Genomic DNA, 19,690 nt, shown 5'->3' with positions numbered 1-19,690 from the left:
CCCAATGAAGTGGGCTTGTCAGACGGACCAGGATTCCATAAAGCCTGGGTGGAATGTCCAGTTAGTCTGTGGTACTTACTCTCCCCATCTGTGTTTCTGTTTCTAAGAATTAAAGTGAAAATGGGGTCTCCTATTTTGAAGTAACCCCCACCGCATCCTTACCGTTGCCATGCTATCGTGCAGTTGTTAGACTATTCTTGCTTCGATAGGCACCTTCTCTGAAGCTTTCTGGGGATGTTATTTATGTCTTTCATTATGTAGACTACGTACACAGTAAGTATATATAGCAAATGTTCTGAAGTATCATTTTAAGAAGAAACGTTCACCTTGTGTGGGGGTAGTAAGAATTGTTTCTGGTGGCAAAACATGGCTGCCGACTCCGATGCCGCTGTTTGAAGTATGGCCCTCTCCTGAGTCTCATGAGTGCTGCTCTTTCCCAGCCGCTGGAGCGCACAGCCATCTTCTCTTCAGAGAGAGTGGTTTTCAGTCATTGTGAGCCTCAAGTATTCCCTCTTGAAGGACGATCTTATTACGAGAGGTTTTTGTAATCCTCATGAAAGTCGTTACTTAGCTCTCGGAATTCGGTGTGCGAGTCACTGCAGCGCCCCCCGCGCAGGCTTAGGAAAGCTTTCGGGAAAGTTTTGCACAAAGGAAGATGGAGGCATCTTCTGGGTACTTGGCTTCCAAAGAAAAGTGTCCCGTGCTGCCGTGTTTTTCCACTCAGTGTGTGGGCGTTGCCGCTTGTGTCCTGTGCTGTCGTGTTTTTTTTTTTTCACTCAGTGTGTGGGGCGTGTGCTGCTTGTGTCTAGGATATCTTGGAGTACAAGAAGAAACAAAGGCCTCAGAAAATCCGCATGCTGGATGGCGCTGTGAAGACGGTGATGGTGGACGACTCTAAGACAGTTGGAGAGCTCCTGGTCACCATCTGCAGCCGGATAGGTGAGCACCTCAGCTCTCCCCTCCGTGGTTGCCGTGGCCACACCCTCCCCTTCAGTACTCACAGGCTGAGTTCCACCCACACCCCAGAAAGTTCTGTCCAGCCTCTCCATTTGCCTGGCCTCTAGCTGGTATAAAACTTCTCGCTGAACCGTGGTTGGGAGCTTTTATTTCCCTTCGCAGAAAACAAAAAGGAGTTTCTCAGTGAAAATGATTTTTGATCGTGTGATTCACCCTTCCCCACTGATGACAATTATCTCTTGAATTCTCATGGTAACAGCTAATGTGACTCTCACAGACTTACCTCCTGTTGCTTAGTCTCTCCAGAGAACAACTTCAATGAAGAAGCCCTTCAGGGGCTGGAGAGATGGCTCAGCAGTTAAGAGCATTGCCTGCTCTTCCAAAGGTCCTGAGTTCAATTCCCAGCAACCACATGGTGGCTCACAACCACCTGTAATGAGGTCTGGTGCCCTCTTCAGGCATACACACAGACAGAATATTGTATACATAATAAATAAATATCAAAAACAAAGAAAAATGCTAACACTTAATAAAAAAAAAAGCCCTTCAAATGCTGGGTGAAAGGAATCTTCTCTATCTTGGGCTTCCCTTCAGGGAAGGGCCCAGTTCATCCACACACTTCTTGTTTGATAGGGTCCTGCCTTATTCTATCTTGCTTTTGTTTCTCAAATTTAATGGAGGCAGGGCAAGGTAGTAGACAGCTTTAATCCCTGCAAGCAGGAGGCAGGGCAGACAGGTCTTTGTGACTTCATGGCCACCATGGTCTATATAGGGAGTTCTAGGCCAGATAGGACCACAATGTGAGACTGGGTCTCCAAATAAGTAACTGCATAAATAAATAAATAAAAGTTACTGGAGTAGTGGAGATATGGCTCAGTGATAGATGCATTTCTTTTATGTTTTAGGTTTGGCCTCAGAGAGAGAGGGGGGGCAGAAACACAGGTGTCATAGACTCAGAGGAGGGCAGAGACACAGAGAAAGAAAGAGTGTGTATACAAGTATGCTTGTAGAGAAAATTGTACTTAACACCTTGACTATGGGTTCCCAGCCCGCAGAGCCTTTGTTTGGACTGGAACTGTGTAGCATGTGACCACCTTGGCCCTCACATGGACCCTTTGCAGCACCCCGGGCCCTAAGTAGAAGTTGGTAACAATTTAATAATGTATAGTTATGACCCAATTTCTGTTATTAGGAATAACGAATTATGAAGAATACTCTTTAATCCAAGAAACCATTGAAGAAAAGAAAGAGGAAGGGACAGGCACACTCAAAAAGGACAGGACGTTGTTACGAGATGAGCGGAAGATGGAGAAGCTGAAGGCCAAGCTCCACACGGATGATGACTGTAAGTCTTGGATGGGGAGACTGGTGGCCCAGGTACACAGTCCCTCAGAGCCTGAATCCCTGCCACCATCCACATCCTGAGAGACACTTTGGATTTTTTGTTTGTTGTTGTTGGTTTTTTTTTTTTTAATTTGTAAATGTTTTGGTTTGTCTCACTAAAAGATGGTGATTACAAGTAGTAACGTGGCTTTAATAATCTTTGACATCTAAAAAGAACTTCATATCAAATATATAAATTGTGTTCACGATTTCCTACTGTAGTGCTAAAAGTCTAATTAGTGTATTGTGATTCAAATGTGCCAGAATAGCATATGCAATAACTAAGCAAGTTCCCTCTCCAGCTCTCTTAGTTTTCCCTTGCGATTTGTGCGTGCATGGAGTGTGTGTGTGTGTGTGTGTGTGTGTGTGTGTGTGTGTGTGTGTGTGGGTGTGTGTGTGATAATAGCCTTCCTTATGTTGATCATTTGTGTCCCTCTGAATCCCTTAGCCCTGGAAGCTAGCTCAGGAGTGTGGGCTGGGGTGGTAATCAGCACTCCTTCAGCGGGGTGCCTCCATCAGAAAGTTCTTTCTGGCTGTCCCTGAGAAAGATGCTAATAGTCTGCAGTTCCAGGCCTAGATTCATTATTTCCTTAGCGATTAAGATCAGTGCGATTGGTCTGTCACAGCAATGTCCCTCCCACAGCCACATGGATAATGTGTACAACAGCAGCAGATGTCCTTGCATGCACCCAGAGCCCTGCCGTGTGCCCCGTGCTGCCCGCCCTTCCCCGGTGGAGCTTAGTCCATCACCTGGCCTCCTTCCCTTCCAGCCTTGTTCCTGCTGTGGCTCGGGGATGACATCATCACTTTCATAATGTTTATTGATCTTTGGTGGGCCTGCCATTTCCTCTGAGCCCTCCTCGGTTCCCTTCTCTTTCTACCTCATTAAATTTCCAGTTACAGACTTCTTTCCAGAAGCCGTTAGTAGACAAATCCGAGGATTTATTAATGTGTGCGCAGTGCCCTCCCAGGTGGCTGTAGGAGAGGAGATCTGTCAGACAGGTTTCTTCTGCCAGAGTCGCTTAGCATTTGGTGAGACTGCTCATAAATACTTAGCCCAGTGAGCTTGGGGTGTGGGGAGGGGAGGAGAGGGTGAGGAGGAGAGGGCACAGGGGGCCTCAGGGAGTGAGCAGGGGAATGGCTGATTCCCGTGAACCACCATGTGAGGACAGGGTTTTTAGGATGACTTCAGATTCAAGCTGGCCCACCGCAGCCGATGCCATCTCTAGCTCTTGGTTTTGAGTCTCTGCGCCTCCTCATGACTTTCATTTTCTCCCTATTTCCTATTGGAGATCAGAGAAACTTGTTCTATCCAGGGTGTCCTAAACCATCTCACTGGATAAGATTGAAGTGACTTCTCTTGATTTCAGGGAAAACTGACACAGTGTGTTATTTGTCTCGTTGCTGTGACCAACCTGACAAGAAGATATTTAAGTGTGGGCGAGGTGGCTCAGTGGGTAAAGGCACTTGCTGACAAGCCTGATGGTCTGAGTCTGATGCCGGGGCCTGTATGGTTTGAAGAGACAGCCGGTTCCCGTGTGTGTGTGTGTGTGTGTGTGTGTGTGTGTGTGTGTGTGTGTGCGCGCGTGTATTCCACAACATAGCCACACGCACACCCTCACACACATTAAATAAATAAAATGTAATCAACAAAAGAAAAACAGATATTTAGGAAATGGAAAGTTTGGGTGCACAGTTCAAGGGAATGCCTTCCATCTCGGCAGGGAAGGCATGGAGGCAGCAAGAGGGGGCTTTCTGCTCACATTGTATCATCAGGAAGTGGGGCCAGATTGTAGAGCCCACCTCCTCCTAGCAGGTTTCCTAGGACGGTCCCATAGCCTTCTTCCCAACCACAACCAACCCCTGAGGACCCAGAGTCCAGACACTCTCATACAATACGGCTTGGTTTCTTAGTGCAAACACTGACTTCCCTGTTCCCTCACCCCCACTTCTCCATTTCACCAATGCACTGTGGTACGGTAGCTAACTTTGGGAATGGCTGAGGGTTTGCATATGGTAGGTGTCAGCCATCGCACAAAGTTAAGAAGTATTCGTAAGCAAACCATCGTCATTTATGGAAATCTACTTCCACGGCAGGCTGCTGCAGTGAGTGGTAAACCCTGTCCATCTGTCTGTCTCCTGCTGCAGTAAATTGGCTAGATCACAGCCGGACGTTCAGAGAGCAAGGCGTGGATGAAAATGAAACATTGCTTCTTCGGCGGAAGTTCTTTTACTCTGATCAGAATGTGGATTCCAGAGACCCGGTGCAGTTGAACTTGCTTTATGTCCAGGTATGGTGTTTCCTGGTCAGACAACAGACCGGTGTGAAGGCTAGTGTTCATTGTCAACCTGACAGCACCTGGAGTCACCTGGGAAGGGATTCTCAATGAGCTGGTGCCCAGTTTAGGTTGACTTGTGGGCGTGTCTCAGTTATGTTAATTAAGGTAGAAAAACCCACCTGCTGTGGGCGCCACCATTCCCTAGGCTGCAGAGTCTTGATTCAATAAGAGAGAGAGGGTCCATACTCGGAGCTAGCATTGCCTCTACTCTTGACTGGATATAAAGTGGTAAGCTGCTTCAAGTGACAACCGCCCCACTTTCCCATGATGGCGGACTATAACCTAGAATGATGGACTGTAACCTAGAATGGCAAACTGAATGTAACCTAGAATGGTGAACTGTAACCTAGAATGTGAGCCAGATAAACTCTTTCTCCCTTAAGCCGCCTTTGTCAGCATTTTATTACAGCAACCGAAAAGACACTAAAGCCTTAAGTGAGCTGCAGGAGACTTCTGCATGGTCTTGTGGAGAGAAGGTGCCTATCTCCAGTTCCCACATGGAGGACAGAATCTGGATCGAGTCCAGAGGTGCTGTTCTTCAGTCTCTGGTGGGAATTAGCATTGGAATAATCGGCTGGTTATCCAGAGGAGGGCCAGGTCCTCTCTGGGGCTTCTTGGGTTTAGGACCTAGTGGCCATCGTTGTCCCCAGACAAACCCTAGGAGGCAGTTGGATTAGTTTAACTGATCTTATTTCACAAGATAACATCTCAAGACTATAAAGGAATATTGGCCAGAAATCAGTACTTCTCATTAGCTCCGAGCTGTCTGCTCAGTCACCTCCTATGTCCTTGTTAACTCATTATTTAAGCTCAGACAATCATTTAACACCTGAGTTTTGATCCCTTGGCATATATGATATGGGCTTTGTACTAGTTTGACTGGGGGCTTCTTTTGACTCAAGGAATTGACCATGTTTCTTTAGAATTTTTTACCACCCCAAATTCCTTCTGTCCTTCATTTTACATGCTTGTCTGCCCTTAGAAATGGTGCAAGGCCTGCAAACTGTAGCCCTGCCTTCCGGCAGTATTGAAAGTAAATAAGTGATTTATGTAAGCATTCTGTATCGGCAGATCCCCTCACCCATTGCATAACTGTTTGTCCTTTTTCTGTGTCTACTCTTGGATTAACTAGCAGAAGTGGGTAGGTAGTTGTAAGACAGACTGAGTCCTCCGAAGGTCTGAGATGCTTTACTGTTTGCTGACTTCTGCAGAAGAAAGACTGGTATTGAATGGTGCTGGAAGGCAGAAAGGAAGGGAGCTAGCAGGGCAGTTAGGAGAAACTTTTCACATTTAGAGTCCAAGGTAATAGCTGAGAGCATCCATCTCAGAGTGTTCTGGGTCATGGAGCTAGAGAAAAGGAAGAGAGAAGGGTGAGGGATAAGTAGGACCAGCCAGTATGATCCAGGAGAGCTGGGAGCAGAGCTTTCATGTAGAATCTTGCATTGCTGGGCCCTTTATGTCCTCAGACTGGTCTCTTGTCTGGGTCTGGGAGTACATATCTGTCTGTCTGTCTCTCCTAGTAGATCCCATGGTTTTACCTCTTTGTAGATATTTTTCTTGCTGGTTTTATGACGTAGGCTCAGGTGAAGCAAATTAACCCATATAAATCCGGGCATTTCACACGATTCCATTGTCTCTTTCTTTTTCACAGTCTCGTCTGCCTTCCTACATTACCAGTGAGGTTGATTTATTTCTTTAATTGTCTTTCGATAATCTAGGTACCTGTCGTGCTGTTGTCCACTTTGAAAGGGGAACACAAAACCTCCCTTTCTTTGAGCCTTGTTACTGCCTACCCCACTATTCACTGTGGCTGCTTGTCTGCAGTACCTGTCTTGAGTCAGGAATGTGTCACTTGGAAAAGTGAAGCCCCTGAATCCCTTCCTTCTTCATGTGTTTCAGGCACGGGATGACATCCTGAATGGATCTCACCCTGTCTCCTTCGAGAAGGCGTGTGAGTTTGGTGGATTTCAAGCCCAGATACAGTTTGGACCTCATGTGGAGCATAAACACAAGCCTGGATTCTTAGAGTAAGTGACCCTCCATTATTTTTCATCCCCCTCTTCCCCCCTGTTGACTTTCGAGGAGGAACCCAAGAGGTACCTCTTGTCCCAATTGGTTATATGAATTGACTTTCATTCAGCTGAGTTTGGGACCCAAAATGCAGATGTTGTTGGTAGAGTAAGATATGTAAAAATACAGACTCGTGACTGTCAGTATTACCCATTCTTCGTCCCCACAGTAGATGATTCTTTCTTTGCTGGAGAGTCTGTGATACCTGGCCAGTTGGTTCCCACACCCAGCTCTTTTAAGATGTTGGAACCCCAAACAGGATAATGGCTAAGCCAACTCTCCAGCCTAGGTTTGAATTCTTTATTAGAATCTTAACAGTTCTTGGTTGCTTTGGGAGCACGGTGTACACATGGATTCCCAGTCCTGGCCTTGTCTCTCTTTTCTAGAAGGACGGGGTGGTTTCTTTTCTCTACCTCTGTACTCTGGTGCCTACATAAGAAAGGTGACTTTACAGGTTCACTGTGGCCATATAGAACAGGGGCCCTTGGCTTCACCCTCTTGAAAGCACCCTACTGGGCAGGCTGCCGCTTGCTTGCCTGAGGTTGCCTTTGCCTTGGCGTGGATCTGAACTTTCCTAGGGGCTTTGTGCATTGCGTCCTTTGACGCTGTTCTTTATCTGTTGCCCTCCCTCTCCTTTTCCCGCTCTAATTCCATTAGTGTGATGCTTTTGGATGAGGATAAAAATAATCTACCGTTCTTATCAGTGTCCGGGCCACCTAGAATTATAACCTGGAGGGAGGTGGGGTGGGAAGCTTATGTGAATTCCGCCAGAGGAAGATTTGGCCATCTCAAGATGTCTTCAGTAGGTCATCTGTAGTGCTGGGGGTGGCTTGAGGGGCGAGGGTAAGGCAAGCATTTTGAACCTTCATGTTCTCTTTGGTAGAAGGTTGGAAGCAGCCTGTGCCCTTGAGAAAAAATGAAAGAAAGGCCAGCTTTTCTCCTGAGCTCAGGCAATGTCAGCACACCTTGCTATGTGGTCCGAACTGTGCTGTTAAAGAAAAGACACTACAACATTAGGTTGAGTTAATGAACCCCAGGAGCTTTTGCAATGTGAGGCTTTATGCTATAATATGCATTCAGCAACCTTGAGTCTGAGGTGGCCTTGAACAGTTCCTGTTACGATAGTCCCTGTTTCCCAGATAAGTTGTCTGGCCAAGTGCTCCTCTGGGCCCCGTTCTCCACGGCCGGACTGGCTGCCTTCTGTAGGATCCCTGGGGAAATGTGTCCTTCTGTTCTGTGACACTATGCGCCTTGCTAAAGGTACCATGCTTGTGTTCTTTTCATGGATTTCACATTCACAAATTCAAACCTCACACTCGGTCAGTCTCTCAGCTGACCTCTGCTTCCACAGTGACTGCAAATAAACAGGAGAAAATGGAGGGCAGATTAAGGAGACAAAGACACTGTAAGTCAAATACGTCACTCGCTTTAGGCTTCCATAGCTACAGCCTTGTTAACCTCCTTGATGTCATGTGTTCTGTCACCCAGATGGGTGTTCCTTTCCTTTGTTGATAGCCATTTGTACAGCAGTCAGTCTGGTGCTGGTCTGACAGATGTCACTGCAGACTGGTCCTGTTGTAAGCTGCATGCTCACACCAACCAAAATGTCTTGGCCATCTGATCATCTAACAGCCGATGTTAGGTAGTTGTATTGCTTAGGACTTTCTTTTCCTAGATGAAGCCTGCATCTCTCAGTAGTTTGTGTCCCCTTGCTTAGATTCTAAATTAAAACAAACTTGTTATGCCTGGTAGCAATTATTTCTTCTCTTGCATTTGATTTACTTTTTAATTAGACCAGATCTAGTCTAGGTAATGAAGCTTTTTCATTTACTGTAGATACTTAATTGTGTATGTTCTTGTTTCTACTGTATTGGTGAAGATTGCTGAGGAGGTGAGCCCCCCTCTTAATTAAAACAAACCTGCAGGGCCACACTTCTGATTTGTAGATTGAATGTTGGATGCTAGTTTTGCTTAGGTTATCCCTAGTGACTGGCTAGACTTACATTAGGAGACCTGGTAACTTTCTCTCTCTCTCATTCTTTCTTTTCTTTTGTTGCATGTAGCCTTCCTCCCTGCTTTTCACCTAAACAATTAAGAGTTTGCAAACTTAACTTTGGGAAGGTTGAACTTGTAAGAGGGCCAGGATGAACAGAGCCACTGGGAATCTCAGCCATGTAATAGGTGAACAAGATGTAAAGGAGTGTGCATAACAAGCGTATTTATTATGATTTTTAAAAAGTTTTTTTCTTTGTGTTTAATATCAGCATACTCGGGACATTTTCATAACAGCGTCTTCTGACTCTCCCGCAAGCTTTTCAGTGATTTCTAGACTCCGCACCACATTAGCAAAGATTCTGATTTAGAATAACAGAAATCAGTGCCAGGCATGCTGGGACGTGCCTGGAATCCCAGCACTTAGGATCATCCCGACAAGTCTGCACATTAGAGCCAGGTGGTGGCGGTGCACACCTTTTATCCCAGCATTCGGGAGGTAGAGGCAGGTGGATCTCTGTGAGTTTGAGGCCAGCCTGGTCTACAAGACCAGGACAGTCAGGACTTGTACACAAAGAAACCATGTCTTGAGGGGAGGGGAGGGAGGTAAGGTTGCAAGTTGGAGGTCAGCCTGGACTACTTAGCAAGTTTTAGGCAAGCCTATATTACATAACAAGACCCTGTCTCAAGAAAGGAGGGAGGGGGAAAGAAAGGAAAGAAGAAGAAAATGGGCCAGCAAGATGACACAGTAGGTAAAGACATGGTCCACAGAAGCCTGAGACCTGAATAAAATCATCAGAACTCACCTACCACACACACACACACACACACACTCACACATTTCTAAATATAACCTGCTCAGTCCATATAATGTTATTTATTTGTATGTATGTTTTTCATGGCTGACTGTTTGGTAAAGCTTTAAAAACAAAATAACAGCGTTGTCCTTTAATTCCCCGAAGACTGGCATATTTATTTATGAAGTTGCAGCAGTGTAGAGAAGACAGAAAGACACCGCATACTACTTCTTTGATGATTCCTTAAGTCTACCTTGTCTGCTCTTTAAATTTTATTTTTGATATTTATATGTCCGTGCATGCGTCTGTGCTCTGTGTGGGTGGAAGCAAGGCCAGAAAAAGATATCCATCTTTTGGAGTTGGGATCCCAGGATCTTGTCAGCCACCTGATGGAGGTGCTGAGCTCTGAGCTCCAGACCTCATGATGGAGCGGTTGTTGCTGTTAGCACAGCATCGTCTCTTTTGCATTAACTGCAGGGTGGTCTGAGTGTGAACTGTTTCTAATAAGGTGGGGAGACTATGGTCCCGGAGCTGAAGCTGCTGAGAGAGACGGACACAACCCAGGCCAGTTTAAAGAAGAAATAACTCCTAAATCAGCAGCAACGCAAAACATTGTAATCACGACTCCGTCCATGAGCCTTAGAAGCCCATGGAAAATGTGAAGGAGTCTTGAGTGAAAGCCTCCCATAGGCCTTTAGTGTTGGTGAAGATGAGAGTTACTGATGAGCCTGAGACATGAGGTCATCTGTTACAGGTGGGACTTGAATGGCGGTAACATTAAGAGATGAGTGAGTAAAGTGCTCACTACGTGAATCTTCAACGGCTTACTGTGTCTGAAGTTGTTCATAACCAAATTATTGAGGGGGTGCTGATGTGTAAGAGCCTGGTGTTGGGTCCCCAGCATCGGCAAAATTACAGAAGATGGAGACGGGGCTTTAGCTCAGGTGGTAGTGCTTGTCTAGGAGCACGGACTTCTCGCATCCCAGACCCTTAGAGGTGGAGGAGGGGGACCAGGGGTCAGGGACATTCTCAGCTACAAAATGTTTACGACTACAAGTAAATGTTTTTCATAGCGTATTTGTTCTTATTTTGTGTGTGTGGATTTTTTTTTGCTTGTTTATGTATATGTATATTCCAGCATGGTAGCTGAGGAGGGCCAGAAGAGGACATTAGAACCCCCAGGAACTGGAGTTACAGATGGCTGTGAGCTGCCATTTAGGTGCTGGGACTCGAACCCCAGGCCTTACTGCTGAGCCATCTCTCTAGCCTCAGGTGATCTTGGAACTAGAAAAGGCACGGAGTGTCACATTTCAGAATGCTTGAAAACACCAGTGACTTCTTAGAGGAAGCAATACATCCCAGAATTTGCCTCTTTTGTGTTTCAAAACACACCCACAAGGAAAAAACGGGTATGTTATTATTCATAGCTACAGGGAGAATAGAATATGTTAAAATATTTGTGAGAACTAACTCCAAGAAAGTAGCTCCTGTTAGAGATGTCAAGAAGGAACCAGGTTTGATGGCCTGCGCCTGTAAACTCGGGACTCAGAAAGGGTCATTCTTGGCTACCTAGTGAGCTTAAGGCTAGCTTGGGCTACATGAGACCCTGTCTTAAAAGGAGGAGCTCAGTGCGTAAGGATTTTTGCTGCACAAGCACAAGGACCTGAGTTCAAATCCCCAGCTACCTTGTGGCTCCCTGAGACAGGAGGATACCTATAGGCTGCCATTCTTGCCCCAGATTTGTTTAGGGACACTTACTATCAAGGGAATAGGGCACAGAGTGATGGAACGGGACACACCTGTGCATGTGGCACAGTTACATACACAAACACTCAATAAATCAAACGTGGTACCGTTAACATGGACTTCTTCATGACAGGTTTTCTTAGTTATGGTTTCTGTTGCTGTGAGGAAACACATGACCACGGGAACTCTTATAAAAGAAAACATTTAATTGGGGCTGGCTTACAGTTTCAGAGGTTTAGTCCAAGATCATCATGGTGGGACATGGAGGCGTGCAGGCAGACATGGAGCTGGAAAAGCATCTGAGAGTTCTATATCTTGATCTGCAGGCAGCAGGAGTCTGTGTCCCAGTGGCCATACTTGAGCTTCTAAGACCTCAAAGCCTGCCTTCATGGTGACACACTTTCTCTAAGGAGGCCACATCTACTCCATAAGGCCACACCTCCTAATAGCTCCACTTCCTCTGGGCAAAGCATTTAAATACATGAGTCTATGGGGGTTTTACCTATTCAAACCACCACACAGGCATATAAATAATGGATAATAAGCTTTTTATGATATGAAGTATTTCCCAATTAGCATCACATTTCAAAAGATAGTTGCTGTAGTCTGGCTCTGAGGTGGGAACCTGTCCTCCTCACACAGGGTGGAGATAGAGTAGGTTACTAGGTGTTCACACCAGCCCCAAAGGTTCTGTGTGTCTGTGTGAAGGTAGTGTCTCTTGGTGGAGGGCGGGCAGGCAGGAAACAGGCAGAGGAAGACTCTGACCATGGCTACTGGCGCCTCTGCTCCCTGGGCCGTCCTTCCAGTCAAGTATTTACCAAGAGAACAAAGCAATCCCAGAGATGAATCTGGGTTCTGAAAGAATTCCGAGTGAACTTGGAAAATTTCCCCCACTAACTCTAGGTAATTCTATTGTCAACAAGCAAAGCTCTTGGCACAGTAGGAGGCCCGAATCAGTTTTTAAGCTGGTGCCAGTTCAAACAGTACTTCCCCCTCCCGAGCTGGTGTGCTTTTGTGGAATCTTTGACTTGAGCCTGTGCTTTCAGACTGATCATGCAGGAGACCTTCCAACCTGGGCTTTCCTTCGGCTGTGGCCTGCCCCCGGCACCTCACCATCTGTGTCCCACTGCATTAAGAGCAAACTGTGCTAAGAGACAACTGTCTGCATCAGTGTTTCCCTATTGCTTGTACCTATTTGTGGGTCTCACAGCCCAGAGCTCTCCTGCCAGGGTGGTTAAATGAGGACAAGTGACACCTTCCTTCCTTGTCTGTTCCTTGTCCAGCCTCCAGGCCCAGCTTGCCTGCCTTATGACATTCCAACTCAAGAACACAGCAAACCAGCAATATCTGGATTAATCCAGCCCTATGCTGACTCTTGAGTTCCCGGGCAGTGGCCTGGGCTGCCTGGGCTGGCTGTACTAGTGTTTGGACTAGTTGGGGATCACAGAACCACTGCGAGGGTAAAATAAATCTTCAGACCCAGTTTCTGCGCTTCTTCCAGTCTGCTATGATTAATGGGTCCCTTCCACACTTCAGGGATTGCCCACATGCTAGACTTAACAAGAGGGGTCTTTAGGATGCTGCGAGGCCATCAAGATCATGTAGATGGGACCTCAGGATACCGTCAGGACCCTTGTAAAGATGAGGTATTCAGCTAGTGTATTCATGACCTGGATGAGGACTCAGCGTCCCTCCACTCTGGAGGGCGCAACCCTCTCCAGATGACTGAACATAGGGTCACCTTGGTGTCACATGCCCTGGGCTGCAGGACAATGAGGCACAAGTTTCTGCTATTTATAAATGTCTCGGGCTATGGTTGCAGATGGGCCCATGTGCCTTTCTCACCCTCATTTTAAGATGGTCACTTTTTGTGGCCGCTCCAGGCATTCCCAGCTCACCCAGGACTTCCTTCAAGCCATGGTCTTGCCGCAAGCCACCAGAGCTTACCCAGGACTCCCAGCCACACAGACATTTTGATCTTGAAATCTGGAGTCAAGTCCAAGTCTTTTGGTTTGTAATTTGAGCTGGCTGCCCAGGGCTTGTGGTGCCTCTGCCTCGCTCAGAACCAGGGCTTGCTGACATATGCCACTGAGCTCGAGCCCCTTAGCATGTCCTGGGGAGGCTGAAAGTTGACGCACCTAGCAGGTTCCTAGCTGGTGCTGATGCTGCTGATCCAGGGACCACACTCTGCAGTGTCTAGGACACCAGCTAGTGATGCTGTTGTTGTTATTTGGTGACTCAACTGTAAAGACCGAAGTGAAAACGAAGCTGGTTTTCTGTGTCCTTTTGGTGGTACTGCTCCGTTCCTGCCACTTCAAGCTCCTGTAGCCTCTGCCAGGGGGACACTTCACATCTCTGTGTGTCCCCTTTCAGCCCTCACTCCTCGTGAATTGGGCACATTCTTGTCAGCAAATGTAAGCTATAACAATCCTCTTTGCTCTTCAGGTGATTTAAAGCCAGTGTGGAGGTGGCTGTTGCCCCTTTGGTGGCAATTCTGGGACATGTGGGGACAGTAAACATTGTCCCCAGCAGTAGTAGCTTCCCTACCCATTCTCAGTGTATTGTCACACCAGGGACTCTTCTGTTGGAATTGCTGGTTCAGGCAGCTTCAATTTTACCTAAGAAAATGGGGTTTTAGTATATGTATGAGAAAATAGGAATCAGCCTTTAAGGAGACCCTGCCCGTTTGATAACATGGATGAACCTGAAGACGTGTGAATGAAATAAGCAAGACGGAGAAATTGAAACGCTGCGTGTGGAGGAGGGAAATATAACTCATTGGCAGAACACCTGCCTGTCATGTGCAAGGCCTGGGTTTGTTCCTCAGATGGAGGGAAGGGGAGAGGGAGAGGAGATGGGGGCCAGGGGGGAGAGAGAGAAAGCAGATAGAGACAGCAGCAAGATGGAGGGATGGTGGAAGTCACAGAGCAGGTTCAGTTCTGTGGACAAATGACTGAAGAGCAAGGGACCCTAGTCAATACGTCTCCTGGAAATCTGCTAAGAAAGTGTTTAGCTGCTTCATCCCTGACGTGCACCAACATTATGAGCCGATAGGTATACTAGTTTGCTTGTTATGGTAATTCTTTCAATATGCCTGTGTCTATCAAACGTATTATATACCTTCAAATATAAACAATAAAAGTAACCCATAAAAGGAAAGAACTTGAGTTTTAGTGAACATCTGGGTTTGAGACCAGGTCTGGTTTTCTTCCAAATCACTCATCTCTGATTCCAGCAGTGTCTGGGCACTTAAAAAAAAAAGTCAACTGGTACTATCTCACCCTACCTGTGTGGTTGGTTCCTCCTTTCCCTTCCCATCCCCTCCCCTTCCCTCCCTTCCTCTCCACAGGCATTGGAATTCTGATCTCAGTGAATGTCATGAGTGTGCAGTGGTATAGTCAGTGTCTCTGGAACCCAAGAAGGAGGAGTGAGTTGGAACCAGGCACTGTGACCTTGGGTGACTCATTCCCAATGGGATCCTTTACTCCTAGGGCCTTGGTCAGAAAGTCTCTTCCTAACCCATGTAAAAGTAGAAAGAGAACAGACATCTCCACACAAGTGTGCCCATACACACATATGAACATGCACATGCAATCATCATGACATATTAAATGATGATAAATAATAAAATTTAAATAGTAAGTCAACATTTTGGTTCTTATTTCTTTTGTTTATTTTGTCTTAAGGTATATCTCACTAGGGATGTATAGTCAAAGGACTGTTTTCCAAAATTACTTGGAGTTGTTATTTTTCTGATAGCAATAGTGTCAACACAATGTACTTTCTTAAAGTTTGTACCAATGTACTTTAGATTTTTAGCTATTTCTTGGCGATTTTGTTTGTTCCACTATGAAAAAACCCTAAAACAAGATATTTTGACTAACCTGGTTTCATCCGATCCATTCTTGTTTTCCTTCTTCTTCCTGGGGAAAACATTTTTCATTAGTATTAGATTAGTTTCCCATGATTTCCTTAAAAAATATAATTGTTGGGCTGGAGAGATGGCTCAGTGGTTAAGAGCATTGCCTGCTCTTCCAAAGGTCCTGAGTTCAATTCCCGGCAACCACATGGTGGCTCACAACCATCTGTAATGAGATCTAGTGCCCTCTTCTGGCCTGCTGACATACACACAGACAGAATATTGTATACATAATAAATAAAAAATATAATTGTTTTTATAATTTTGAAATAAAATGTTTTTTTACAGTAAAAATACTGTATTCTGTGTCTTGAAAAGGGACGCATGCTGTATGTGTTGGCAGCATTTGTCTTTTCACTTGGCAGTGCATGCTGGACCTCTCTCCTTTAAATAAATCAGCTGCCCCCTCCCCTTGGGAGTGTCTTTCTTAAGTGCATCCTGGGTGCTACCTCCTAGTATCATGTCATGAGATGCTGGGAGTGTTGGTGACCTATCTGAGAGTTTAACCCACAGTCCCTGCTTCTCCACAGAGTGTGGTAAATGCTGTCTCTCCCCTCCCCCTCTCTCCCTCAGTCTAAAGGAATTCCTTCCGAAAGAATACATCAAGCAGAGAGGAGCCGAGAAGCGGATATTTCAGGTATTGGCAATGTACAGAAATTCCTTCTTCCCCTTCCCCTTCGTCCTCATCCATTCTCCGGAGGCACATCTCACACATGGTAGTTTGGTGCCCCGTGCATGTATTCTTCTATAATGAATGATCCGTGAGTCAGGAGGATAGAGGCTGACCGCTCTGCTTTGGACAGATTTATTATCTTAATTCATACTTTCTTGCTAAAGGTTACTTAGCTCTTCTGAGAAAAAAACGTGCATGCATTTAATTTCAAAGGCATTATGCTGGTAACATTGAAACAAGGTGATGGGCCATTAAGCTGCTTTGGGAAAGACACAAAGAACTCCTTTGTCCTGAGATTTGGTTTTTTTGAAGCTAGAATTGGGGAGCTTGGGCCTTTCGAAAATCTCGGATTATTTTTAAAGTCAGTGACTTGTCCATCATAGACAGTCAACAAGAAAAGCCCAGCTATCTGCATGACCTTGAAACATTCTGGTGAATCCAAGCTCTAAAGCTTCTTTGATTTTGAAATAGAAATAGAAGCTAAAATATAAATTGTGTGTATATAAAACGTTTTTATTCAATATCTTTTCCAAACACAAATAAATCAGACATGTATGTGTCTTGCTCCATAGAAAACACATTCCGAATCGATGGTAGAAGGACACCTGTCTGTCCTGAGAGGGACATCTTTCTTGCTATTGCTTAAAATGTGAACCCTGGGTCCTTTTGGGTATTGGGTCCTCTGAGGATGCAGTTGTCCTTGGGGCAGCTACTCCTCCCATGCTGGATATGGACATGGGTCCTTGCACTCCGCTGTAACCTACCTACGTGGGAAGCCCTGCACTTAAGCCTCCCACAGGCTCAATGTCATGAAGGAGCGGGGGAGATCTGATGCAGAAATGTCATCCCTCCTGATCCCTGGGCACCTTACCTGTAGGGACCTCCTCTCACTGAGTCCAGCTGATAGCTGGCTACAGTAACAGATCTTCATCCCACACCCACTGTTGCTTTTGCAGGAGCATAAAAACTGCGGGGAGATGAGCGAAATAGAAGCCAAGGTCAAATATGTCAAACACGCCCGGTCCCTCCGGACATATGGAGTGTCCTTTTTCCTGGTGAAGGTGAGTGGCTGGGGTTGGGGGGTGCAGTTTACCTAAAGCAGATGTGGCATCTGGCCAATCGTGACCCAGATCTACCCATAGCACGTGAACACCAGGCTAGTGTGTGAGCCTCCTGTTCAGGCTAGTGTGTGAGCCTCCTGAGAGCTCTGCCTTGCTCACGTCCCAAGGGAGCAGTCTTGGTGCTGCTCTTCTGACCTTCTTGGAGGTCAGCTGACTCAAAGCCCTAGAGTCCTCTAGAATAAGTGATCAGGGTTGACCACTGGCAAACAAATTGAATTTGTGTCACATGTCATCCTTAATTTGTCCCAGTCCTGAAAGTGACCCTTTGTTAAAAAGAACCAAACTCTTCTCGGTATCTTTTGAGGGCTTGAGGGTCACAGAGTGCTTTGTTCTCTCCTATTCCCTGTTCTGACAATGCTGTGGCCTCCTCTTGTGAGGAAGCTAGATCTGTCTGTCTGTCTGTCTGTCTATCTGCCTGCCTGCCTGCCTGGCTGGGTCCCTCCCTCCCTCCCTCCCCCTCATCTGTGTGTGTTGTGCTAAAGCGCTTTCTCTTTTCCATTATTCTTATTCAATGTTTTAATCCCAGCACTCGGGAGGCAGAGGCAGGCAGGTCTCTGTGAGCTCGAGGCCAGCTTGGTCTACAAGAGCTAGTTCCAGGACAGGCTCCAAAGCTACAAAGAAAGCCTGTCTTGGGGGGGAAAAATCCACCTGTGTTCTTCCTAAATCATTAACAAATCAAAAGGTTTAGCATAAGTGTGAAGGAAGAATCAATTATTTTAATGGATAACATTATATTTTGAAAAACTATTAAATTAATCATTAATGCCGTTTTCAGAATCACCTGGAGTCCCAGCACTTAGGAAGCTGAGACAGGATGCTTACCGTGTGTTCCAGCCCAGCCTGGGCCCTATATCAAAGAAACAAAATTGGGATGGGGGTGCTCGTTATCCATTATATGCCTGTAAGAAACTGCATAGCACCGCAGCGTGTACAGTGAATATACACAGTGACAAGTCTTCAAATGCTAGATAACGCCCTAAACACAACGCCACAAAGACTTGAGACCTGTCACTGTGCAAAAGCAAGGGCTGGGAGAGGAAGTGGATTGCAGGGATGTATTTAAAGGGGAAGAATCTCTCCCTCTGTAGAAGAAGATCCTAATTGGGTCATTTGAGTTCACTTTAAGGGTTTGAATTATACAGTACACCTCTTTGATTTTTTTTACTCGCCCACATACATCCTGGGATGATAATACTTGAATTTCACCTTCCAGTTTCTTTCTGGGTGTATCTCCAGTTCAGTCCCTTTTTTCTGACAAAGCTTTGGAACAGCCCCTCTGCTGAATAGTGTTTCTGTACAGGAAGCTGCACACTTTTATGAATTTCTCCAGTGTCCCGGTGTCCTCTTGCCCCATCCCTTTTTCTCAGTGAGTTATTCCCCTGGCTTTTCTAAAAGCCATACACGGTTTATAAACAAACTGCAGGTAAAACACACTAAAAAAAAAAAGTGTATTCTAGAAAGGCTGATGACCCCTGGCTTCCCTCTTTCCAGGAGAAAATGAAGGGCAAGAACAAGCTGGTTCCCCGCCTCCTGGGCATCACCAAGGATTCCGTCATGCGGGTGGATGAGAAGACCAAGGAGGTGCTGCAGGAGTGGCCCCTCACCACAGTCAAGCGCTGGGCAGCTTCACCCAAGAGCTTCACACTGGTAGGGACAGCAAGACCCCGAGGGGACTGATATATGTGGTCCTAGGTAATACTGGAGGACAGCCTGTGGGTACAGCTTGTCTTAAAGGGCATAGAGTGAGAAGGTAGTGCAGTCTATGGGCGTATAGGGCACTGGAGCAGAAGTAAGGGGCTGAGCAGCTCTGGGATCCTCCATGTACCACCTCTCTCATGTCCTATCCAAGTCCTCTTGGAGTTCATTGACTGTAAGGTGAACTTGTAACCCTAAGGCTCATGTGTGAGTCCTCAGAATTGCACTATTGTGCTGAGGAGCCCAGCTGCCTAGAAAGAATACAGGCTGTATGTAAACATTGTAGAAATCTGGGGTATTACTAAAACTCTACAATGTCACTTCCTAGCTCTGTGACCTTGTTCAAGTTACCTCTCCTCTCTGAGCCCTGATTTCCCCAGCTTAAAATGGAATAGTAGTGACTGCTTCACAGTGTCCAGCATTGGGTGAAATTCATAGAAAGTAGTTGGCTGTTCCAGGCTTTCTGACCTCTACTCTGCCTCTCAACTTCAAAAATTGCTCTTAGCAGAATATAACTATGTAGCCATCTGGGGACACATTTACATGTGAATCTTGAAAATGCAAGTAGTTTGCCAAGCAAGTTGAGCAAGAAGAAAAGTAAAACAGTACTGGAAGTTGTTAACTGCAACTAAAGCCTTTGGAATCTACATTTCCATGTAGACATTGTAAAATAAGACATTTTAAAAAGTATAAAGGAGTTTGGAAGGAATGATTGGTTACTGTTCTTGTTTCTTTTCTGTTGCTCTGGTAAAATAACCTTGACCAAAAGCAACTTCAGTCCATTGTTGCGGGCAAGTCCAGGTAGGGACTTAAAGCAAGACATCCAGAGGCAAGAGCAGAGAGAGAATAAACACAGTAAACACGTGGAACCTTAATTACTTGCTCTTGATAGTTGCTTCCTCTCTCATCCTGTTGGGGAACTTCTCTGTTTAGGGAATGGTACTGCCCACAATGGGCTGGGCTTCCTGTATCAATTAACAATCAAGACAGTTTCCCCA

At 45.9% G+C, this 19,690-nt stretch overlaps 1 protein-coding gene across 4 annotated transcripts in view; it reads left to right on the top strand.

The window, feature by feature from the left end:
* Positions 1-19,690, top strand: part of Tln2 (talin 2) — a 428,435-nt gene that overhangs the window by 242,979 nt on the left and 165,766 nt on the right. For all 4 annotated transcript variants that reach the window (XM_050125928.1, XM_050125904.1, XM_050125914.1 and 1 more), the window contains 7 exons: positions 810-939; positions 2,150-2,302; positions 4,489-4,631; positions 6,579-6,706; positions 15,777-15,840; positions 16,833-16,937; positions 18,489-18,644. In XM_050125928.1, the coding sequence (XP_049981885.1) occupies positions 810-939; positions 2,150-2,302; positions 4,489-4,631; positions 6,579-6,706; positions 15,777-15,840; positions 16,833-16,937; positions 18,489-18,644 (879 nt within the window). The remainder of the gene's footprint in view (positions 1-809; positions 940-2,149; positions 2,303-4,488; positions 4,632-6,578; positions 6,707-15,776; positions 15,841-16,832; positions 16,938-18,488; positions 18,645-19,690) is intronic.

The sequence above is a fragment of the Alexandromys fortis genome, unplaced genomic scaffold (genome assembly GCF_014885135.2).
Source record: "Alexandromys fortis isolate MF-2015 unplaced genomic scaffold, M_Fortis_MF-2015_v1.1 scaffold_22, whole genome shotgun sequence".
In the NCBI taxonomy this organism is placed as follows: Eukaryota; Metazoa; Chordata; class Mammalia; order Rodentia; family Cricetidae; genus Alexandromys; species Alexandromys fortis.
The sequence above is the reverse complement of the archived record's forward strand: the minus strand, read 5'-3'. Positions and strand labels throughout refer to the sequence as shown.